Source organism: Mus musculus, chromosome 15, assembly GCF_000001635.26.
Source record: "Mus musculus strain C57BL/6J chromosome 15, GRCm38.p6 C57BL/6J".
NCBI classification, from domain to species: Eukaryota; Metazoa; Chordata; class Mammalia; order Rodentia; family Muridae; genus Mus; species Mus musculus.
In genome coordinates this window covers 88,885,163-88,909,950 of record NC_000081.6, presented here as the reverse complement: position 1 = coordinate 88,909,950, position 24,788 = coordinate 88,885,163, and the positions used below count along the sequence as shown (strand labels likewise).

At 47.3% G+C, this 24,788-nt stretch overlaps 1 protein-coding gene and 1 long non-coding RNA gene across 5 annotated transcripts in view; one reads left to right on the top strand and one right to left on the bottom strand.

The window, feature by feature from the left end:
* Ttll8 (tubulin tyrosine ligase-like family, member 8) overlaps positions 1-20,173 on the top strand; it is a 65,274-nt gene extending 45,101 nt beyond the window's left edge. For both annotated transcript variants that reach the window (XM_011245621.2, XM_006520959.4), the window contains one exon: positions 19,056-20,173. In XM_011245621.2, the coding sequence (XP_011243923.1) occupies positions 19,056-19,088 (33 nt within the window). In that variant the 3' untranslated portion in view covers positions 19,089-20,173. The remainder of the gene's footprint in view (positions 1-19,055) is intronic.
* Positions 10,369-24,460, bottom strand: Gm38643. 3 transcript variants are annotated; one of them, XR_875562.3, is made up of 3 exons: positions 24,383-24,460; positions 12,245-12,390; positions 10,369-10,723 (listed from the first exon to the last, which is right to left on the bottom strand). It is a non-coding gene; the product is annotated as a predicted gene, 38643 (long non-coding RNA). The 3 variants fall into 3 exon arrangements; XR_875563.3 differs by lacking the exon at positions 24,383-24,460 and adding an exon at positions 16,686-16,711; XR_875561.3 differs by lacking the exon at positions 24,383-24,460 and adding an exon at positions 13,655-14,191.
* Between the last annotated feature and the right edge of the window lie 328 nt (positions 24,461-24,788).

The following is a 24,788-nucleotide window of genomic DNA, read 5'->3' as shown; positions in this document are numbered from 1 at the left end:
CTCCACCCTCAAAATGAAATCAAAAGCCACTTGTGTGGCTCACTGGAGTCTCTCACAGTAAGACATAGCCCGAAATACCAGTTTGCACAATAGGGAGTAACTTAATGGAGTAGGGCCCAGCTTAATCAAAATAATTAGATCAGTTGATAAATTTTCTTTTTCCTTTTAAATTTTTATCATCTATTTCTTTTTATTATTTTACTGCACTGTCCAGGACCTTATTTTGTTTGCCTATTCATTGTTCTCGGGTATAAATAAACCAATTAACCTTAAATCTTATTCTTGCACCCTTCCCTGTGTTTAGGTTCTTTTTAAAGTAATTAATTCATTAACTTTCATTATTTCAAGACAGGATTTCTCCTTATAGCCTTGGCTGTCCTGGAACTTACTCTGTAGACCAGGCTGGCCTCGAACTCACAAAAAATCTGCCTGCCTCTGCCTCCCGAGTGCTGGGATTAAAGTCATGTGCCACCATTGAAAGGCTGCACTCTTTTGTAAAGTTAGGGCTTGGGGTAGAACTTCACACATGTTAGGTTTGCTTCTCTGTGGTTGTGATCAAAACACAGAAAGATATTATTTGGCTTACAGGTTCCAGCCTACCATCAAGGGAAGTAGGAATTCAAGGCGGGAACCTGGAGGCAGGACCTGACGCAGAGGCCATGGAGTGGTCCTATTTACTGGCGTGCCCTCACTGGCTTGCTCAGCTATTTTTTCTTATATAGCCCAGACCCATCTGTCCAGAGATGGTGCTGCACATAATGGGCTATGGGTCTCCTACAGGAATTAGCAACTAGGAAAATGCACGCACACACACACACACACACACACACACACACACACACCCCACAGACAAATCTCAATTTAGGTTCCCTCTTGCCGGTGTATCAGGCTGATAACTGAAGCTAACCGTGAGCCTAAGGCAAGCACTCTACCACTGGCTACACCCTTAGCCCTTGAGTTGTTTGCATAATGTAATAAAAAGCTGCAAATGGTGAACTCCACCTCCTCCTAACCTCCTGTTCTTCCTCCTCTTCTCCTCATGCTTGAATGTGTGTGTGTGTGTGTGTGTGTGTGCGTGCGTGCGTGCGTGATTGTGCACGCGTGCGCATGCATCCATGCAGCTGAGGATTGAAGAATTGAATGGACACTCTTTTAAAGTTTTTATTACATCTTTATTTGGGAGAAAGGGTATGTGTGCCCTGACATGAGAGTGTGGAAGTCAGAGGGCAACCTTCAGGAATCTTTCTTTCTCTCCGACATGTGTATTCTGGGAACCCAAGACAGGTTATCTGGCTTAGCAGTGAGTTTTTGTGGATACTAGAAATGCTAGCTTGCGGAAATGACCAAACCAAACAAATCAAAACAAGCAGACAAAAACAAAACGACTGTTTTCTATAGTGCTTAAAACAACGTACACTTCTCACCAAAAATGCATCCATAGAAAGGTGGTGTTGAACACCTTTGATCCCAGCAACAGAAGCGGGAGGGTCTCTGTGACTTCGAGGTTAGCCTGTTCTGCATAGCAAGTTCCAGGACAGCTAAAGCTACACAGTGAAACCCTGTCTCAAAAAAAAATGTATAGGGAAGCTATGGACTCACTGAATTACCAGCAATCTATTGCTTATCACACAGGTTTAAGATAGTGTGCAGCTGTGATTTAGCTTTGCTGACCTCACACCTCTTCCTTTTCTGTACAATGTCAGTTCAGAGATGCTTTGCATGTGTTTCTATGGGGTGGTTCGTACTTATAGTGTACACTGTGGACGTTTTCTCCCAGTTTGTCCTCCTGATTCTTCTGAGTGTTAGGATTACAACCTGTTGCTACCCTGTCCTATTCGATACAGAGGCCTTTTGAACGCTAGACAATCAAGCTACCAATGGAGCTACCTAAAGGCCCCTGAACAATGTCTGATGGTAAACAAAGGTTGTTAATTTTTTTGGGGGGGGGTTGTGTTTTTTCGAGACAGGGTTTCTCTGTGTAGCCCTGGCTATCCTGGAACTCACTCTGTAGACCAGGCTGGCCTCGAACTCAGAGACTCACCTGCCTCTGCCTCCCCAGTGCTGGGATCAAGGTTATGCTCCACGATCACCGTGGAGGTTGTTCAACTTTATAGGACACATCAACGGCCTTTTCTACTGATGCTATTATTATTTTTTAAAAAATCTTTTTTTGTGTGTCCCAGAATTTAAAATAGTTCTCTCTTGTAGCAACTATAAGCGTCCTCTGAAGGGGCTTACGGAGATTGGCTCAGGGACTAAGAGCGCTTGCAGCCCTTGCAGAAGATTCAAGTTCAGGTCCTAGCACCCATATCACTGGGGGGGGCTCATGGCCATCTGTAACTCTAGCACCAGGGGATCTGACACCCTCTCCTGGCCTTCACAGTCACCTGTACTCACATGCATATACTCACACGGAGACACACAGATGCATAGATAACTAAACATAGATGATAGATAGATAGATAGATAGATAGATAGATAGATAGATACATAGATACATAGATAGATACATAGATAGATACATAGATAGATACATAGATAGATACATAGATAGGTATGACATACACCATTTTAAAAGAAGAGTGTGTCCTGGTCCATCTGGAGGTGATTTTTGTATACAGTGTGTAGTAAGGATCACTTCTTGTGCTTGTGTCCCCCTCTGGGGTGACGACCCACCTTCAGTCTGTTCCACCTTGTATGCTCCTGCCCTAGGGCTATGCTGTCTGAATTGACTCAGCATTATGTCTGGTAAGGAGAGGTCTTGGTTCTTTCTTGCTCTCTTCTTTATAACCACCATACCGGCTTACAACGTTTCCCAGGAAGCCATATTGAAATGCCAATTGAGATTATGCCAAATGGGTCGATCCATTTCTGAGATGTTTGTTCTGTTCATGAGCATTATATGCTTCTCCACTTGAGTTCTTTTTGTTCTTATTTATTTTTGAAGACAGACTCTTTCTATGTAACCCTGGCTGTCCTGGATCTGGCTATGTAGACCAGGCTGGCCTTGAACTCACAGAGATCCACCTGACTTTGCCTCCAGAGTGCTGGGATTAAGGGCACGTGCCCTCTCTCCTGGCCCCAGACTGTATTTTTTTTAAACAGCTTTTGCATCCACACAGTTATCATCATGAATGACATAATTTAGTGTTTGTGTATGTTAAAGCAATTAACAATAGTCTAGAAACAAACCAAGTTTGGTTTGATGTTGTCTAGATATGTGGCTGGATTTGCCTTGGTGGCTGCAGCTGTATGTTTGGTCTTAACTACAACTGTTTTGCTTGTATCCCTGTTAGCTGTTTCTAGTCCAGGTGTTTGCAACTAGAACTGCTGTGCGCTCTTCTCTAGCAATAGGAATAGCCTTGATGGGCCTTGCTCATCGCCAGGTACCGCTCTTTGTGTGCCCCATTTGGTCACATGTGCCTCACAAGGGAGGTTTAATCTCTATTTAGCTCTTCTATTCAAAGTGCTGGTAGAGTCACCTTGTCGCTCCAATTTGCATGTCTCTGATGCTAATGAAGTTGAATATTCTGTAGCTCATTTGAATGTACCTTGGGAAAGTGCTCCTTTTGTATAATTTTTGAAATTTTATTAATTTTATTTTTATGAGTATGGGTATTTTGCCTGCATGAATATCTCCACGGTCCCTGCAGAGGCAGAAAGAGGGTTAGAATTACTGAGCTGTAAACCACCATGTGGCTTCTGGGAATTGAATAGGCTCTCTAGAAGAGCAGCCAGTGCTCTTAAAGCTTGGAGCTATCTCTCCAGTTCACTCCCACCTTTTTGTTTTTCTGTTTTGTTTTGTTTTGTTTTGTTTTGTTTTGTTTTGCTTTGCTTTGCTTTGAGAGAGGGTCTTACTTTGTAGTTCTGGCTAACCTGGATGTTGCTAAGTAGACCAGCTAGCCTTGACTTCCCTAAAATCTGCTTGCCTCTGTCTCCCAAATGCCTGGATTAAAGCTATAGACCACCACACCTGTCTGTAAAGTACTTGTTTGTCTGGACACATTTTCTGCTAACCTCTTCTTGTTGATTCGTAAGAGTTCTTTACATATTCTAGACACAAGTTGTTTGATAGATGCATCTCCTATGATTTGCCTTATGCTGTTTTAATGTTCTGGGTCCCTCCCTTTCTTTTGTGTGTAGAGTATATATTTGTGTGTGTGTATGTGTGTGTGTGTGTGTGTGTGTGTGTGTTTTCTATGTGTATGTGTATGCACATATGTATAAACTTATATGGATGTAGAGGCCATAGGTTGACCTTGGATGTCTTCCTCTAGCACTATCTTATTTTTTGAGACCAAGTATCTCACTGATTGATTCACTGCTGGCCAAGGAGCTCTAGAGAGCTGTCTCTCTCTCTAACCCACTCTGAACCCCACTTTAAGGTTGTAGGCACGTGCTGCCATGTCTGGCTTTTGACCCAGTTTGGAGACTGAGGGGTGAAGACGTTGTTCTTGGGAATCTGAACTCAGGTCCTCACCAGACACTTTACCAAAAGAGCCATCTCCCTGCCTTAATGTTTCAATGCACAGAAATTATTCGTTTCAATACATTTCCATATCTGCTTTCCTTATAATTGGCAGTTTTTCACTTTGGGAATTGTTCATATAATCCAAAGTTGTGAAATCCTTCTGTCTCCTCTAAAACATTATATTGTTTCTCTGTTCATGCTTAGCTCTGTATTCCACCTATCTTCCAGTATCTGAGTGTAGAATGTCATACGTGGGAGCAAACATCCATTACCTTTTCTATAGAGATATTCAAATTCAACTAAGCCAGGGACGTGGCTGTAATGTGTGCCATACACACACACACACAGACACACACACACACACACACACACACACACACACACACACATACACATACACATATATATATGTGTGTATATATATGTGTGTGTATGTGTGTGTATATATATATATATATGTATGTATATATATGTGTGTGTGTATATACACATATATACACACATATACACACAAATATGTGTGTGTATATATATATATATATATATATGTATATGTATATATACACACACACACATATATACACAGTTCTCCGTGCTGCAGTAAAGCTGGTAGCTGTGTGTGTAGCTGTGTGTGTAGGGTTATGCCTCTGTAATGGAAGTCTGCTCTTCCATCTATTTCACTAGCCAGGTTTCTTTGGTGATAATGCTCCACAAAGACCCACGCCAAGACAGTGGCTTCCAAACGGTCATTTCTCACAGGCCAGCTGGACCTCCTCTGGTCCTCTTGGGGAAGACTGCGCTGGGTTTCAGGTGCAGGTTACTCTTGTCTGACTCTCCCTCCTGGAAGCCACCAGTGGACGTTACCACTTCCACCATTTTTCCACACTGGCACCGCCTCTGCAGGAAAAGGAGAGGAACCCATCCCCTCCACATCTCTGAGACTCTGGAGGTCACTGCAGTCACAGCTACAAAATCAGCCTCCTCCTTCAGTCACCCACTGGCAGCTTCCGTGTGAGGGGCTGAATGTGAGAGGGACAAAGGCCCGTGGAGCTGGATGTCTGGGGCAGGAGCCCAGGCTTCACACTCCAGGACGATGTCGATCAGTCAGAGCGCCCGGGTGCAAGTTCACCTGGAGAAGGTGGGTGTGGTGGCACCAGACCCTGAGGAAACCAACCCAGCACCAAACAAGGCTAGGAACCGGATGGGAGGCTGGGGAAACTGGAATGCCCTTGAAGACATCAACTACTGACCAGTTCAGACAAGCAAACTATACCCAAGGGCTGCTTCTGGGTGGTCTGTGAACTAAGGATGTTTTTTGTTTTTAAAGGATTGGAAACAAAACAAAACAAAATGTGTAACGGAGTCCACGTGTGGCCCAACCCCCCCAAAGCCTAAAATAGCTGCCTTGGTGTGGATGCTTGCTTACGGTGAGCAGAGCTGGATGCAACTCAGGTCAGTTTCAGCACAGAGGTCCAGACAGAAGCCACAGGTCGGCAACCAGAGTGCACCCACAGTGGAGCGTCTCTCAGTCACCCTGAGAGGTGCCTGACCTCCGTGCTCTCAGCGTACCACAGAGATCGAGGTAACATCAGGGCAGAGTGGCTTCCCTCTGTGCAAGGAATTCAGCAGGAGGTTTACATCCACGGGCCACTGTGTCTTTTTAAAACAGAGGCCTCTACTGAGTTCCAGGCTTTGCTGGGAGGTGACAGTCCTGTCTGGGCCAGTGGTAGTCTTGATAGGGTGGTGACCCCTGGGTTGGCAGGCCTTCTGAAAGGTGGGTTAGTACCAACTGGACCCAGCAGAGAGCCTATTTCACCGTGAGCTTCTGCCTGAGTGACGTAGATGACATGATGAACCATAGCCCCTCCACACAGCAGTCTTCTTTGAGTCGGTAAGACGTAACGGGTTGTGGAGCATGTGCAGCCTGCCAGAGCTACTGGAACCACAGCATGGCCACTGCCAGATCTAAGGTGGGGACACTCAACTAACCTGTCAGGTCCAAATGGAGCCAGCCCATCCGGAAGGAGGCCAGACAAAGGCACTTTAAAATCTGTGCTCTGGAACAGAATGGGAGTGGGTATAATCTTCTCAAATGGGTAACCACCCAAAGAGCTCTCTAGAGCCAGCCCTGCATATATGTGCTTGACTGTGCACTTCTGTTGGCAGCTCCTCCTACTGGTCATCATTAGAAGGGACCCCAAAGTGAAGAAATTGTAGCAGCCTGGTTGCAGAATAGGCTAGAAATCCAGCCTCCAACAAGGGTGGCTTACTTGGTGGCTGCCTTAGTGGGTAGAAGGAATGACTGGGGGACTTGGCCTCACAGCCTTGGGATTGAATCAGTGTCTGATTTCTCCTACTGGGCCAAATGACAGGGAAACAAACTGAGGGACAGTCTTCCAGTCCCAGAGTCCCCTCTCTGAAAGTAACAACCCTCAATGGGAGGCTGACACCTGAGATCCCAGTAAAAAATTCCTGCCTGCAACCCCATGGGGAAGTTATGGCAAAAGCCATTCCCCTCAACTCTTGGCCCAGGAGTCCCTGTCCTACCCAATCTGAGTCACCTAGCCCTGTTTTGCAGCTCTGAGTTCTGGGGCTCTCACTGTCCCAGTGGGCTATGGCAGGTCATATAGCTAGGAACTCCTGAAGCCATTGCTCCCAGCTTCAACGTCCACCTACACAGTTTTTATCCTCACGAAGCTCCAAGCCAATCAGCAAGTCTTTGCTCCTGTGATCGTTTGTCTCAGCCTCTGGCCTGCTTGGCCCAGGCCCAGACTCAACCATAGCCACAGCCTTTCAGCCAGGGTGTAGTGGCGTCATCCCTCAGAAAAGGATTGCGCCATAGACCTAGCCTGTCCACGGTCTGCATCCGTCATACTTGATGCCGCACGGATCTAAACACAAGCTCACTTCTGCTGACTAGAGCACGGGGAACTTCTCTCACTAAGAGGCTGGTGGTGAGAATTCCCTGGTCCTTCCGTGCCACAACAGCAGGGCTGGCATTAACTTTCCCCATCCGTATTTCTAACCTGGCAGACACCAGCCAAAGACAAGTTCCCTGGGTCACAGAGGAAGGATTTCTGTGACTCGCTACGCAAGTACAGGGGGTACAGTAGGTTTGCGTCAGCTCTGGGGGGCAGGGCATCACTAGCTGTTAGTAGCAGTAAACAGCCTGCTTTTTGTCCCAAGGGAAAATATTGCCTCCTGCTTCAGAATTGCTTAAGGCCAAGAGGACACTGGGAAATGGCCAAGGGAAGAGTAGTCAGACTGACATCTGGGGTACCTAGGGGAGTTTTTTCATCTCAGGATGCAGAGGACCCCAAACAGTCTCTCCTTGCCTGTACAGGCCATCTGTGAACATACATCGTATGCACTGCCTACATTCTCCCCTAACATACACATCGTTGTGTCTACTCCTAAACTGAGGCATGTCCCCACTGTGTGCTTTAGTTTTGCTAGCCAAGTATTTTCATTGCTGCCTTCTGTAGCCTATTCCCATTGCCCCTTGTGGTGCCACATCCCACAATGTTTGCCTCGTCCTTCGGAAGCCTCAGCTGGAGTTCAGACTCTATGAGGGTCCCTAGGCCCCTCCCAACCTTCAAGGAGCCCAGTCACCCAACTGGACAGCGTCGTGGCTTCACTGCTCAGCCATATCTGCTACCACTGGACGCTGTCATCTCCCAGATGTTCCCCTTGGGCCAAGGACTGGATGAACTCTGCCCACCTGGAGCCTTGTACCCACAGAAGCTAATGGTCCAACGGTGACTTCCCAGCCAAGACTGCAAAGGCCTCCAGAAACATGCTGTTCCAAGAGCCACTCGGGGAGGCCAGCCATGAAGCTCTCCTCAATGGCACCTGAGCTCCAGGGCTCCATGCCCGGCTCCTATGGAACTGTTGCTGCCTGTCAGTCCTCCATGCGAGACTGTTACTGCATGCATGCTTGTCTTCGCCAGGCACCAGGCAGAGAGCTGGGCTGCCCCACTCTCCTATGGATGGGACCAGTTTCCTTAACTCCTTCTTCAAATGTTCCAGCTGAGCCCACAGTATCCTGCCTCAAACCCTTGTGGTCAGCACTGGGGCGCTACACACCTCACCAAGGCCTCCTCTTCCTAGAGTTGGGGGTGTCCTCACCACCTGTCATTTCAAAGCTAGCACACATCTAGGAATCAATTTTACATGTGAGTTGTGGGGTTCAGTACCCTACATGATCCCTCTTCCTCGGAATGGTGTCAATCGGGCACGTTTGTCCCTTGAGAACCAACTGAGCAGGTATACTTAGACCCTCCCAAGGTATGTGGGAGACAGTGAGTTGCCTGGCTTTTCCAGCTGCTGGGTGAAGAACTGCATCACACAGGCAGCTGCTCCTGATCCTTCATGTGTCCAGATGTGTTTCACAGCTGGCTTGTGGAGCTGAACCAACACTCCGCTGGGATTTCACTACTGGAGTCCTGAGCCTCCAGACCACCTTGAGATGATGCGTTGTCCTACTGCATTTAATCAGGTCTTGGTTGTCCTCAGTAGTGTGCTTTGTTTTGAAAAGCAGAGGCCTAGCATACCTCTCACGAGATCTTTTTCTGAGGCAGCTGGTGATCTCTAGTGCCTAGGAAATGGCTTTCTTTTCATGGTGTATTATGGAACAAAACTTCCATAGAGAAGAAATTTCTATAGAGAGTGATAGGTTCTTGCACATCAAGCCTATGTGGCTGGGATTAGCATAAGGAACAGTTTTTCCTATTCTTCCTGTCTGAGAGATGGCTGCCATTTAGCTTGTCACCATAGGTGGCTTTTGATTGGCCCTCACCTCCAAAGGGAGACGTCACATAGCCAGGCATGGCTGTGTCTAGCCTCGAGCTGATGCGCAGTGGCATATCTCCTGTCCAGATCACAGGCTCATCTTCACAGCTGAGCAGACCTTGTTTTGGTCGATAGGCAGTCTTCCTATCCTGCTATTGGAAGCTAGGCTGCTCTGACCATCCCTCCTCATATGACCTATGCATTCGTTTCTTACTTAGGTATCCAGGGCCACAAGTAAGGCTGTATTTCACTTCTGTAGAAACCCACTGTTTCCATAAAGTGGCTGCAACATTTTACGCCTGCAACCCTGAGCACTGTGGGACATGATTGGTTTTGCCCTCTGATTGACCCATGCTAGTACTTAATTGTGGTTGTATTTTGTGCTTCCTGGTGTGTTATAGCACTTGTGTCCCTACTACTAAACTCCTGACGTAAACAGCTTAAAGGAAAGAGTTACTGAGTTTATCTCAGGCCTTCACAGACCATCAGTCCATCATGGCAGAGACTATGTATGGAGCAGAACTACTAACTTCATGGTACACGGGAAACAGAATAGACTCTGACAGGAAGGATAGGGCAAGCTATAGCCCTTGGAAGACAAGCCCCCATTGACCTTCCTCCTCCAGCCAAGCCCCACCTTCCCTAGCTCCACTTACCTTTAACTCTAGGCTGGGCTACATCTCAGATGGTAGATGCTCGCTTGCACGAGATCCCCAGAGCATGGAGGCACTTGTCCTAGCACTGAAGTTTGCAGCCAGCCTGGAATATGTGAGATCTTATCTCAAGAAGAAATGGGTTTGACTGCAGGAACGAACTGAATCCTCTGTTAGATCCAAGTGCCCATGCTGTCTGTCTCTGGCGATACCATCCCTAACAAAACAGAGGTGTGCTTCACCACTAATGGCTCTTAACTGTCAAGTTGACAGTCAAGATGACTGTCACCCCAGATGAGTAGCCATGCCCAGTGTAGCTCTCACTAAATCTTTTCTCCATCTTTAAATTGGGTTGGTTGCCCTTTGATTTTTGGCCTTATAGTGTTTTCTTATACATTCTGTGTATTCACTTGGCAGATAAATGTACTGGCAACTGTCCTCCCAATGGCTTGCTTTTAACCCCTTCTTAGTAATGTTCCTTCCTTCCTTCCTTCCTTCCTTCCTTCCTTCCTTCCTGTATTGGAGATCGCTACCACAAAGCTACACCCCAGTGCACTACACATCATCTTAGTGATGAAAGTATATATTATCCATTTGTTTGCAAATTTTCTCTGGTGTGGCTAGTGCTTTGGTGTCCCTTCTAAAGACTCAGCCTGCCCCAGGGACATGAGGACCCTCCTATGCTTCTTTCTTGAAGCCTATGGCGTTGGCTTGCACACTGTAGCTTGTTGACTCATTGAGAATGTATCTGTGCACAGTTCAGGGCTTGGGCTCATTTGTTCTCCAGTGACCAGATGCTTCAGCACGGCTATAAAAAAAAAAACATAATCATAGCCAGGCATGGTGGCACACATGCCTTTAATTCCAGCACTCGGGAGGCAGAGGCAGGCAGATTTCTGAGTTCAAGGCCAGCCTGGTCTACAAAGTGAGTTCCAGGACAGTTATACAGAGAAACCCTGTCTCGAAAAAAACCACAGTCTTCCTCCAGAGGGCTGCAGCATCTCTGTAAAGACTAAAGTCTCTGCAGGGCTGGTGGCGCACACCTGTAATCCTAGCACTTGAGAAGTAAAGGTAAGAGAATTGACATGTGTTTCAGGCTGACCAGGGTTACATAGGCCCTGTCTTGTAAAAGGTGTGTGGGGGGGGGGGGAGCTGGTAGGGAGCTGGTTCCGTGCATAAAGTGTTTGTTGTATGAGCATGAGGATATGAGGTCAAACGTCCAGCACTAGACAAAGGCCAGGTGTCGTGGCACAACATGCTGTAACCTCAGTACTGAGGGCAGCAAAGATAGAAGGATCCCCAGAGTTCAGGGCTAGTCTAGCAGGAATGGAGAGCCCCAGATTCATTCTCAAAAAAAAAAAAAAAAAAAGGTACAATAGATAGAAAAAGAAACCCAACTCAAAAGAGAAACAAAAACAAAACAAAAACAAACAAACAAACAAAAACAAAACAAAAGCAAACAGAAAGCTTCTTGAATGAGCCAGGAATTTCATCTCTTCCACTCCTCAGTCTGTTTACCAATTGTTTGCTGATTTGACATCGCTTTTATTTTTATTAAATGTACTTTAAACAGATCTTGTATGAGTTTCCCAACTTTGTTCCTTTTTCCTTCAGTGAGTTTTGAATTTGCATGTAAAGTTCCAAGATCAGCCTGTCAATTTCAAAAGGACCTTAGAGGTTTTTACTGATATAGTATCAAATCTGTAGACCCCCTTTAGGAAGAACTGACTGCTCACGATGGAAACTTCAACTCTGTGTTGAGCTTACTTCCGTATTGGTTACTTGATATATGCGTTATTTGGGGTGTAGGCGTTTTTCATTGAATTTGTTCTTAGGTGTGTAGTGTTAGCCTCTGAGAGTGAGCTACTGACCAAAAATACTAAGAAACTTTGAAAGCAATGGTACAGCGCACAATGTAACAGTATGTATATTCTGTGTAACAAATGAAAATAAAAACAAGCCGAGACTTCACCAGGCCTCTCTGGATTTATCATTCCTGATGATATTTTTGCTGGTTCAGGAGACTTAGTAACTATAGGCTTTCACCTGTTGCCAGCATCTTCTTAGTTCGTAATTAGCACTTAGCATTAAAGTTATAGTCATGAAAATGTTTTACACACACACACACACACACACACACACACACACACACACACGTGTCAATGTGGCTTCATTTGAAATCCTGATTTTTCTTTACTTTATTGACATATGGTGATACTTTTCTAAATACATTTTATAAATAAATTTTGATGTTTTAAAGAATGATACTTGGAATTTCACTTTCCGGTTGTTTGTGGCTTTAACATAGAAAGTACAGTTGGTGGCATACCTTGGCACCATGGTCCCCAAGTGCTGGTGAGTCCGCTGCCTAGTTCTGGTACTTCCTAAATCTCTTTGGATCTCTAGCCACCATGTCACCTGCAGCTTGTCCTCCTTTCTTGGTGGACTCATACCGCTGTGCGTTGCTCCAGCATCCTAAGAGTGGACAGATAACCATTATGAGCCGACCTGAATAAGAAGCTGGTCTCTGCAGAGATACTACCTGAAAGGAGTGTTGCAGAGAAAGCATGCAGGTTGCAATAAACTGCACCAGGGAGGTCAGAGGAGACAAAGAGGTGCAAAGGAAAAGTGAGGCGTTATGTCAGGACCAGTAGTGGGTAGTGTCACTTGAGAGACTAAGGAGCTGTAACATTTTCTGAGAAGGGTCCCAGGGTCCTCTCTCTCAGCCATGGTCCCAGCAGTCTCCTGAGATAGTACTGTGTGAAAGGACCCCTTCTTCACAGCGTCCCAACTTGCTTGCTTGCTTGCTTGCTTGCTTGCTTGCTTCCTTCCTTCCTTCCTTCCTTCCTTCCTTCCTTCCTTCCTTCTTGTAGTTTGACACAATAACACTTTTTAAGATTTATTTATTTATTTATTTATTTATTTATTTACTTACTTACTTACTTACTTACTTAATGTGAGTACACTGTAGCTGTACAAATGGGCTTCATGTGATTGTTGGGAATTGAATTTTTTTTAGGATCTCTGTTTGCTCCAGTCCGCCCCACTCGCTCTGGTCCAAAGATTTATTTATTATTATACATAAGTACATTGTAGCTAACTTCAAATGCACCAGAAAAGGGAGAGTGTCAGATCTCATTACGGATGGATGTGAGCCACCATGTAGTTTCTGGGATTTGAACTCAGGACATTCAGAAGAACAGTCTCTTCTGAAGCCATCTCGCTCACCTTTTTTTTTTTCTTTTTGGTTTTTCGAGACAGGGTTTATCTGTATAGTCCTGGCTGCCCTGGACTCACTCTGTGGACCAGGCTGGTCTCGAACTCAGAAATTCCCCTGCCTCTGCCTCCCAAGTGCTGGGATTAAAGGCGTGCCCCAACCATGCCCGGCCACAACTCAACTTTTACTCTGACAATTTTCATACATAGTATTGGCTGTGGGGCACGTGGGGCTGTTTCATTTTGCATATTGCCAAGAACTGGCTATTGACATTGGCTTACACTTCCAGGCCATCGTCCATCACTGGAGGAAGTCAGGACAGGAACAGCAGGAACTTGAAGCAGAAACCATGAAGGAATACTGCTTGCTTTCTCTCTCCAGCTCGTGCTTATCTATAGCTTTCTATCATAGACCAGGACCACTTGCGTAGAGAATAGCACTGCCCACAGTGGGTGGCTCACTCCCCCTGATCCCCCCCCCCCCGCACCAATTAATAATCAAGACAATTTGCCACAGACTTACTCAGAGGCCAGTCTGATCCTCCAATTGAGTTTCTCCTCACAAATGACTCTAGGCTGTCAAGTTGATGAGACTCTAAGTTATGTGAACTCTTCTCTCGTCTTGAAAAATGCATTAGTATGGGGCTTCGGTGCCCTTAAGCTGACATGTTACTGATCAGAAACCAATCGCCTGTGTGACTTTATTATATGACCTTTGTTCTGAATTGCCTCATCAATTAACTTCTGTAAATATTCCATTCAGAGCAAATAACATGAACGTCCTCGACGGCTGAGTGTTGTCAGTAGGGTCAGATGTGTCTGTAGCATTTTAGAAATGTGTGTTGTTTCTTTTTGTCTCCTCACTCTGTCAGTTGCTAAGCATGATCAGCATCTCTGGGGACCTGTCAGCTTCATCCAACAAGACTGCTCATTCCCACCTTATATTTGCTGGTCGTGAACTTACTTTGATTAGAATTTTTCTTACGTTTCTCTTTTATCTTTATCTAATCTCATGCCTTAGACCAGTGTTCTCAACTTTCCAAATGCTGTGACCCTTTAATACAGGTCCTCATGTTATGTGACATCCCCCCCATTATAAAAATATTTTGTTGCTATTTATAACTGTAATTTTGCTACTGTTATGAATCATAATCTAAATGCCTGATATGCGGGATATTTGCTGTGTGATCCTCGTAGAAGTCTTGATCCACGGGCTGAGAACTGCTGCCTTAGACATGTCTGTGTAAAATAAATCCAACATCTGCATCATATTTCAAGACATGCATTCAATATTTACATTTACATATCTAGCTGAGCTCTGTTGAGAGCCAGGGCTGAAGAACACACAACCTCAGGACAGTGTAGCCTCAAACAGCACATGCGGACATCTATCCCAGGTCAGGCCATGAAAGTACAGAGATACTTGAGTGCTGTGGCCTGTTGGGATACCGTGCCACAGCAACAACCGTATTCATTTGTCCCTGTGTTCATCCTAAAGCTGTGTGGGAGGAGAGCACACACAGGTGCCAGGAGGGGTCGCTGGAGCCACTAAGGCAGGATTGAGGACATCTAGCGCTGATCTTAACCTGTTTCCCTTCATCCGCCTGACCTTGGTCTCTTTATTTCTCTGATCTTTACTTTTTTGTCTTTTCTGAGAGAGGGTCCGTGTAACTAAGTCTGGACTCAAACTCTCTAGACTGCAGAGGATAACCTTCGACTTCTAGTCCCTTCATCTCCTGGAATGTTAGGATTGTAGGCATATATAACCTTGTCCAGTTTCTGCAAAGCGGGGGTTGAACCCAGGTCTTTGTGCGTGTTAGGTGAGCACTCTAACAGTGGAGCCACATCTCCAGATCCCCTCTGTTTTTCTTTCATTCCGTGTTCCTCCTTCTGGTTTAGAGGTTATTAAGTCTGTCACTGATGTTTTAGCGGTACTTGAAAATCCTACTTAACCAAATTCCAAAGCAAGAAAAGGTGTGGCTTTGCCTCCTACCCAGGAAGCCCAATAGCCTTGAGGCATAAAGAAGTTTCTCTGGTAGACTTTTTGCTCTCATTGTCAACTGACCGAGTTACAACTCAGCCCTGCAATGCCTCTTATACCACAGAGACAGCACCATCATTATTCAGTCTGTTTCCAAATGTGCCTGCCTCTGTCCCTCTTGCCTTCTGCTTGACATGTGTCTCGGACTTTCAGAGTAGAATGCTTTTATTTGGCTCAGGCAGCATCGCCCAGTGAGGTCCTGGCATGATCGGGTGACTGAGTGGTCTCCGGTTGTGTTTATGACCCGTACCACACAGACAGGCAGCAGCCACCTGCTCTCAGCCCACCCTCAGCACCCACACTGTGCCTACAGAGCTCTGCCTGCTTTCAAAAAGCCAGCGTCTGGGTTTCCAGGGTGGCCAGGATGGTTCAGTACCTGTCACCTAGAACCTGCACAGTAGAAGGAGAAAACTGGCTTCCTCTAGTTGTCCTCTGACATCCACACATGTGCCATGACACTTGTGCTTGTATGTGTGAACGCTAAATAAAAGTAAAAAGAAAGAAAGAAGAAAGAGAGAAAGAAAATCAACAGCACCGTCATTGTCCCTTCCTATGGTAAGCTGTCAGGCTGTCAACCTTCCAGTCATCCGTTCATCCAGGGACGTGGCTTATTCATTCATCCTGGATTGTTTGGGCTTCTAGAAACCGTGCACTGAGCCAGGTTTTGATGGCACATGCCTTAATCCCGGTACTCAGAAACAGAAGCAGGCGAAGCTCTGTGAGTTCAAGGCCAGCCTGGCCTACATAGTGAGCTCCAGGCCAGCCGGAGCTACGAAGTGAGAGCCTGTCTCAAAAACAAACAACAACCGAGACCGCAATGTCAACACTGGCCAATTAAAACCTCTTTAAATCTTGCCCCCAATACCCCTCTCTCTCTCTCCATCACTTGGACTTCCTGCTAGCCTTTGGTAAACCTTGCCAGTAGCTAGCTGCACACAATCCCCTTCTCCATTGTTTGAGCTGCCTGCATTCTGTGTTGCCTTTTCAATGATTCTTTGTTTCCCTTCCTGTTAATTCCTGCCATTCCAATATCAGCTGTTTAGAAGTTCTGCCTTTGGGGGCTGGGGGTGTCATTTAATTGGTAGTTTTTGCCTAGCGTGCACGTGCACGCAGTGCTAGCCTCCCTGGCAACAGATAAACTCCAAGAGACTGAGGCAGGACTAGAAGCACCTTCAACTTTGTAGAAAGTTCAAGGACAGCCTAGGATACAGGAAACCGTGTGTCAAAAGAGGACTACCATGACTTGTGTTTTAATACAATCACTGGGCTGTTGGTTGGGTTGTAGCTTAGTGGATAGAGGACTTAACCAGTGACATCCCTGTTTCATATCTGACCACACATGTGCATGCCCACGCCTGTTCATCACACTCACACACACACACACACACACACACACACGCCTACCCTGGGGTCATCTTCATAGTTTATTTTCTCTTGTGCCTTCAACACTGTGTTTGGAATTAACAGGGCTCATGCTCTGTGTCTAATTGTCTGGTGATTCTAATTCTCTTACCTGGCTTGTTCTTTTCAGCAGCATCTACCCGAACTTGCTTGGGTTTTACTGTGAACTGTTTTCTTTATCAAATGATTAGTAGAGATCGTTTGCATCGTTCACCCTTCACAGAACAAAGTCTGCTCCACTCCCACCAGAGCCACCTCAGGTGTCTCTCTACTTCTCCACCAGCCAGACAAGACTTTGTCTTGCAAATCCACAGACAGTCCGACTTGGCAATCCCCTTTTCTAAGGATCTCTCCTTCAGTTCTCTGGATCAAGGGCAATGGTGAGGCAGGATAGAGGAACCCTTTGTGATTTCTGCTTTACTGGGGCAGGGATCTCTTTACTCCAGAGGATGATTTTCTGTCTCCCGTACCCCAGGAGACCTTGTAGCTGGCCTCCTTTGGCAAAGCCTCAGAACAGAGACCTCAGGGTCTCTTTCCTCTTGCTCTTTCTGCCCGCAGGACATTGCTTTCTGCTCTCTCAGCTCCCGCTGACTTTACACCGTTGTTTCTCCTATCTTCTGGCCCACATTTGTTTGGCTTGAAGGCCACTTGACATGGATGCCTCCCTAAGCCTGAGGACCTGCCTTCTTAAGTATGTCTTCCCAGCCTCTACTGAGGTCTTGTCTGGTGGTGTTCCCCTCTCCACTCCCTCCCTCAGGAAGGCCTAGGTCCCCTGGGTTGCTAAAGGCAATTTGTCCTTCCTTGGCTCCTTGACTTGGCCCTAGCTAGCTTATTCTTGTTTCCTGACCCTGTCCGAGAGGACACACAGTTTATAAAGTGCAAAGCTCCTGGCACTGAGCTTGCCACCCTTGGCTTTATTCTTAGTCACCTCCTGGCCTGGCATCCAAGGGTCAATGGCTTGGGCCACACATGGGACAGGGACTTGGCCCAAGCCAACCCCAACCCCATGGGCTGTCTGAACAGCTGCAGAATAACAGCTGTTGGTTACCCCTGACTTCATCTCTCAGGCCCCTGTGCCCACCTCCTCCATCATGGTCATGCCAGGACTCAGCATTCATATATATCCACCCAGGACACGGAGGTCTGGGGTTTCAAGGGTCCTGTTCAAGTGTCCTGGAACAGCTTGGACACTAGGTCTCCCTTGGGTACCACCTCCAGGAAGACAGTGGGTAGGAACGATCTGGAGGAAAGACTAGAAGGAAAAGGCCAGTTGCAAGACCAGTAGGAACCTTCCCTGGGAAGGCAAGCCTTTTAGAGATGGGAAGATGTTGCAGTCCTCTTGTATTCACTGAGCCCTAGATCTGGCCCTCTGATGCCCTGCTGCCTTGGCCTCCCAGAGAGAATCCTGGTGGTGGTATCTAGTTTCCTACCCAAGTGGGAATGGTGTCACCGGTTCTGATCCAAGCCCAGCGGTACAGTGTAGCACAGGGACTCAGCCTCCCTACGCCTCCCAGTTCAAACTGTCTATGCCTTGATGTTGCTCAATAGGAGGGATAAAATGGAATCATTCCCAGCCCTTGTGGTCCTTACCCCGGATTACCCACACACACACACACACACACACACACACACATTCCGTGGCCCGTTTGTCTGGGTTTTCTGAACGCTAGCAAAGGTGAGGTGGCATCCACGAAGTGAGTACGGTTGGGGAGCCTGCTGGTACTGGGCTTTCGTTTTGTGGGTAGTGAAGCTGTGAAGTGGGTGTGCCTTTTTACACTCTGCCTTAGAATCATGGTCTCATGGACCGAGAAGTCTGACGGTTGGGCTGGTGGGCGTGGTTTAAGGGCATAATGGGTGTGGTCTTAGAATGCGACCAGTGTAGACAGTAAACCGGTGTGGTCCTTGAGTTCACACTCACCAGGGCAGAAAGGACTGGCGCAGGAGACATAGTTTTCCACTGTTAGCACGGTTCAGAGCAAGTGAGTCGGGTGGAGAGGTAGGGACGGAGCAATGGTCCTTCAGGCAGCCCAACGGTGGAAACTGTGGCTGTGGCCGTGGATGTTGGGGCGTTGGGGATGGGAGAGTTGAAGGAGCTGTAGGGCAGGTCAGTGGGGTTGGGGCGGTGCCGGCAGCAGTGAGTTGCAGGAATGATGGCCAATAGTTCCGGAGGAGGGCGTGGCATTGTGCAGTGGAGGTAAGGCAGTGGGCGGAGCAACGTGTTGTGGGAGCAGGAATGAGGCGGTGGATGGCGACAGAGCAGTGTGAACATTGGGATAGGGCAGTGGACAGTCTCATTAGTAGGATGGGGGAATGAAAACAAGGGAATGGGTTGGGGCAGTGGACGTGGAGCAGAGGAAAACAGTGGGTTGGGGCAGTGGGTGGTGGGAACACAGCAGCGGGCGCAGCAGTGGGAAGGGCACCGGGTTGGGGGTTGCTCCCCGTCGGGCCGGTGGGGCGGGTCTCAGCACCCCTTTCCTCGCAGGGCTTCCGTGTGATCTCCAAGCGCCGTGCCTAGTTTGCTGTGGCTTCCGCCCGCCCCGCCCTGGCCCTGCAAGCCTCTCCCTGCGCCTTGATGCCGCAGGGCGCCTTCTGCTGCTGCTGGGGCGGTGGGCGGCCAGGCAGCTGGAGGAGCCCACGACGAGGACCAGGATGAGAATGAAGACGGGACCGAGACGCCCCCAGATCATGGCGTCTCTGCGGAAACCGACACATAGACGAAGGACCTTGTATACAGAGCTATTTTACAGAAATTGCGAGTGGCACCATGGTATTTTTTGTGGAGCCTCACCCTCTCCTGGGCCCGCACCCCGTCGTCCTCCTCAGTCCCTGGGCAGACATTCATAAGCCCGTTACCGGTGACTCTAGCCAAAAAAAAAAAAAAAAAAAACAGAGGAGAGACCCTTCTCTGGCACCTATAACAATCTCTTTTCTCTGAGGGTCGCCCCTTTGCTGCTGGGTGTCTCCCACTTGGGAGAGTCCCTATCAGGACACTCATTTATTCAACAAGTCTGGCTGTGTAGGTCCCCATGCTTTGTACTCAAGTATGGGTGCTAGGTAAGGGGATAGGAACAGGATGCCCACCTTTGGGGTAGACCCCTCAGATTCTACTACAGTATGATTTTGGAGCCCTCTGGTGTTTAAGAAACCAGACAGTCCGTGGACACCCAAGCATGGGAAAAGCCCCAAGTCCTCCCTGCACTCAGGCTGGGGTGCCTAAGCTAAGTGGGTCCTGACAGAGAACAGAGCCAGCTCTTGGGGACCCTGGAGGTTTGCTAGTGTGTGAATGTGTACCCCCAAAAGTTCATGTCTTGGAAACTTGGTCCCCGGCACAGCAGCCCTGAGAGAGGAGCGCTCTGCCAGGGCCTTTGTGAACAGGTTTAATCCTTTCGAGGATTAATAAGTTGTCTTGAGTATAGCTTTGTTATAAAGGCAAGTTCCCTTGGGCATGCTTGTTCAGTCTGCATGTGATACCTCCACGTGTCATGACATAGCACAAAGCCATCAGACACAGCAAACACCAGGCATTAGGTGCTAGTCCCATTCTCTCAAACTTTCCTGACTCCAGAACCATGAGCTAAATAAAACTCTGTTCTCTCTACATTTCCAATGTGTGACAGTTTGTTTGGACAACAGGAAATGAGCTGAGAAAGAGAGCCCTTGGTCCCTTGGCCCTAACCTGGAGAGAGGGTGTGCAAGGGACAGAAGTAAGGGGTCCTTTAGTCCTCTCTCTAATGCTCGTTCTCTCTCTATGCCCTTCCTTGCTTCAGAAGGTTCACTTAGGGTCCCTTGCAGCCCCTTCTTCATGGCATGATACGTTCACAGTGGCAGATGTGTCACCTGGCTGATTGGTCTGGTCTAAGCTGACCATAAAGTCTTGACAAGAGTGGACTCACAGGGGTCTCCTCCGCCTTTCTCTTTACTCCTGTGAAACTGCCTATGAGATCATTATAAGGCCTCCGCCTAAGCCACAGCAGTTTCCACTGGAACCCTGGGATCACACAGCTACAGGAGGGCTCTGGATAGCAAGGCCTTTCAGAGCTGGCCTTCTGAGTTCCTTCAGTCCCACCCACTGCCAAACCACATTTCCATATGGAGGCTGTATTGGATTTTGTCTGGGACTGTGGCCACAGGCCAGCAGGGTTGCTCCCTCCCCGTTTTCTTGTCTCAACAACAGTGCCCTATATAGTTCCATCAGTGACCACAGAGATTCCCACCCACCAAGTGCTGGTCTGGCCCAGATGATTAAAGGCCTGGTCTATGGGCTCTGGCACTCTTGGCTGGACTGGCAGGGGGATGGAGTCCCAGGACATGGGTGAGGCCAGACAGTCGGGCCCTAGCTGTGGCCTCTGCTTCTGTCCCCCAAACCGGAGCGCCCCCAATGAGCACGCTTCCTGGATCCCCTCCTGACACAGATTTCTGTGTTCTCCCCTGGTCTGCTACCCTCACCCTTCAGATGCCTGTGGAACAACTATCAAGTGCTGAGGCACGGCCAGGCCCAGAATCCTAAGATCACTGAGGTGTTCGCCTTTCTCTGTGCTTTCTATGTGCCCCTCACATGGTACGGTGGCCTCCTAGGGTCAGAGTGGGAGCAGAGAGTCCCTGTCCTGCCCAGGAAGAAGCTGGACATAGGGCCCTGGGGTGAGAGGGCCTTTAGAGTGAAAGATGTAACCAATTTAGTACCTGATACACAGATCTGACCCGCCCCCTTTTTTTTCTTTTTCTTTCCTATTTATTTATTTATTTGGTTTTTTGAGGCAGGGTTTCTCTGTGTGGCCCTGACTGTCTTGGAGCTACCTTTCCCTGCCTCCTGAGCGTTAGGACTATAAAGGTATGTGGTGCCACCACACCTGGACAGACCTGGCTCTTATTTTCCCCTGTGACTTGACACCTAGCAGAGACCCAGGGTCTCCATCTTCTAGGGAGAGTCCATTTTCGTCTAGGAGTGGTCTGTATCTTGTTGACCTAGTCTTTGTAGGCCAGTGTCCAGCACAAGGTCCCCTTGGATGTCAGCCAGGTTTCCTCCCCACCTCTGTGGATATTCCCCAGCCGTGTAGGAGTTGACTGACCTAAAAACGAGGGTTCGTGCAGCTTACCTCCTTGCAAAGCCTCTCCAGGCCACCCTGTGAATTTGCAGCCTCACACTCTAACAGGAGTGTTGTTTTCTCATGGTGTTATACAAGGAGACCCACGCAAAAACACAGTCACGGAGTTCTTAGATTGTCAAATTACTCTGCCTCTTTTGGAAGATGAGCTCTTAAGAGGAAAGGCAGGGTTGGTCTCTATAGGTATGTAGTCATATGGCCTGACTCCTTAGTAGCACAGAACAAATATTCAATTGATTTTCACTGAGTAGATAAGCCGTCTGGGAGCTGTGACTGCTGAGAGGAGCAAGGCATGGAGGCCACAAAGAGAGGAAGACACTGAAGTCGTCAGGGGTCGGCCTGCACTGTTTTCTAAATGACCACTGAGTCATAGGCCTCGGGCTAGTACCTCTATATGTCGAGAAGCTAGGGGCAGGATGAAGGTCTGTCACTCTGAGGGGCTAGGTCAAGGGTAAGTCCAGAGGCCTCTCAGAGACCCACATCCTCTCAGCCTTTGTGTTGTTTCCTGTTCACAGGGAGAATTCCAGGAGAGAATCCCAACAGACAGAAATATTCAAATTTTTGCTTCTTATCCATATGTAAGCACTGTCAACATGTGCTTAATTTTTTAAAAAAATATTTGCTCAGTACCAAATTGGCTCTTAAGTAAGTGCTCGTGTAAACTAAAGTTTTACATTGGCTCAGCTCTCTCTTAGCTCATAGTAAAACTAAAATTTCTAAGGGAAAAACAAGAGTCCTAAGCCCAGCTGCCCCAGCAGACTGAGCCAGCTTAGCCACCCCCACCTGTCTAGTCTATCAATTCAAATAGCAAAGTAAGTGAGAAAAAGGAAGACATTAAATCTACATAAGCACCTTGGGAACACAAGCAGAGGTGGCTAATTCCCCAATACAGGCAATGGGAGGAACACACGTCCTGTTCAAAGTTGTTTCTAAGTGAAAACACGTTTCACTCAAGTGTAACAGGCCAGGGTGTTCAAACAAGGAGATGGGGTTCTCAGCAAGGCCTCCTGGGAACTTAAAACCCTGGTACTGAATTTTAGAATAAGGACAGTGGGGGTGGGGAGGGAATAATCTCTTCAGAAATCTCCATCACACAGTCCAGGCAAATGTCTTTGCCTTCAAGAGGGCCTGGCAGCTGGGCTGCAGCCTACTTTCTGTGGAGAGTCTACTTCCCACCCCTGGCTTTCGTTCAGATGGCAAAATATGGGGCAACACAAAACCCAATAGCATGAACAAAAACTCTGGCCAACATAGTGAAAATAGAAATCACCACAGGTCAGGCGACTTGGCTTATCGTCGAGGGTCTGACTCCAGAAGGTCCAAAGCTGCTGGCCAGGGGTTAGAGGACCAGTTGCTACGTGGCCTTGGCAGAGGCAGATTAGTATAGGAAGCATCAGGTGCTGTCCGTGCCCTCCACAGTGGACCCAGAGGGCAGACACAGTAGAAGATGCAGGGAGGGGCAGCCTTGGTTTGTTCTTGCTGGGGAACCTGCTAGACTCTCTCTCTCTCTCTCTCTCTCTCTCTCTCTCTCTCTCTCTCTCTCTCTCTGTCTGTCTCTGTCTCTGTCTCTCACTTTTCCTCTCGAGCTGGCTGCTCTTACAGAAAACCCAGGTTCAATTCCCATCACTCACATGGCAGCTCACAACTGATTGTAACTCATTTAAAATTGTAACTAAAAATGCTTTCTATGTTTTATAAAAATAATGACAATGATTAAGACTATCAGGTAAAGAAAAAATATAAAGGTTCCATGTATATTGTACTTTTGGTAAAAAGGAAAAATATAAAAGCTCCATGTATGTTATATTTTTGGTGAAAAAGAAAAGTTTAATGAAAAAAAAATGCTTTGGATAAAAAAGGATTTTGTGCCGGGCGGTGGTGGCACATGCCTTTTATCCCAGCACTTGGGAGGCAGAGGCAGGCGGATTTCTGAGTTCGAGGCCAGCCTAGTCTACAGAGTGAGTTCCGGGACAGCCAGGGCTATATATACAGAGAAACCCTGTCTTGAAAACCAAAAAAAGAAAGAAAGAAAGAAAGAAAGAAAGAAAGAAAGAAAGAGAAAGAAAGAGAAAAGAAAGAAAGAAAAGGATTTTGTTTGGTAAAATAAAGATTATTCCAAAATAGAAACTAATGGGAATGATGTTAGAAGGTGGTAAGCTATCAACTTTTTAATATTTTTATTATTTATGTATGTGTACATGTGTATGCCTGTGCGTGAGGCGGTCAGAGGGGTGTCAGATCCCCTGGAGCTGGAGTTACAGACAGCTGTGAGTTGCCTGATTTGGGTGCTGGGAATAGAACTCATGTCCTGTGCGAGAACAATCAGTGCTCTTAACCACCGAGCCATCTCTCCAGCCCTAAATATTTTGGTTTTGATCATGTGCATATGTACTGTCTGCTTGTGGATTTGTGCATGGGAGTGGAGGAAGCCCTGGGTGAATCGCTTTGTTGACAGGGACACAGCCATGAATGACAAGGACGGAGGTATCTACCCATGGGAATTTGGCAAGAACTATTCACCCGGTAGACCAGACTCAGAAAACAAAGCCTTCCTCCTCTGGTCCAAGCATGAGTGTTATGGACAGTTGATCAGTGTATACAGAAATGAGCCCCTTCTGCTTCCTCTTGGATGTTTACAGTACTCACTGCAGACACCACCTGCTAGCTAGCTGGTCCCCGCTGTGCTAGACACAACAAGAACACTGACCTGACATTCCTGACGGGACTAGGTACTGCTCCACCTGGACCTCAGCTCTCCTGTGCTGTTGTGTGTCCTTTCTCCACTTCCTCCCTGCCCCTAGTCAGGGTTCCAGGACACAGCTGGCCAGGTCACAGCACGTGACCGCAGTGTCCAGAGGGATTTACAGATGACTATGAGACATCCAAGATGGACACCGGGAAGCGAGTTCAGGTCTTCTGCAAGAGTAGTTCATATTCTTAACCACTGAACAATCCCCTTTGCTGCAGGTTATTAAATTTTTTATGACCAAAATCATTAGCCCTTAGGTAAAACTAATGCTTATTCTCTGTTTAAAACAATGAGGCTTAAAAAAAAAAAAAAAAAAAAAAAAGATTCGCTGGGTGGTGGCCTTTAATCCCAGCACTTGGGAGGC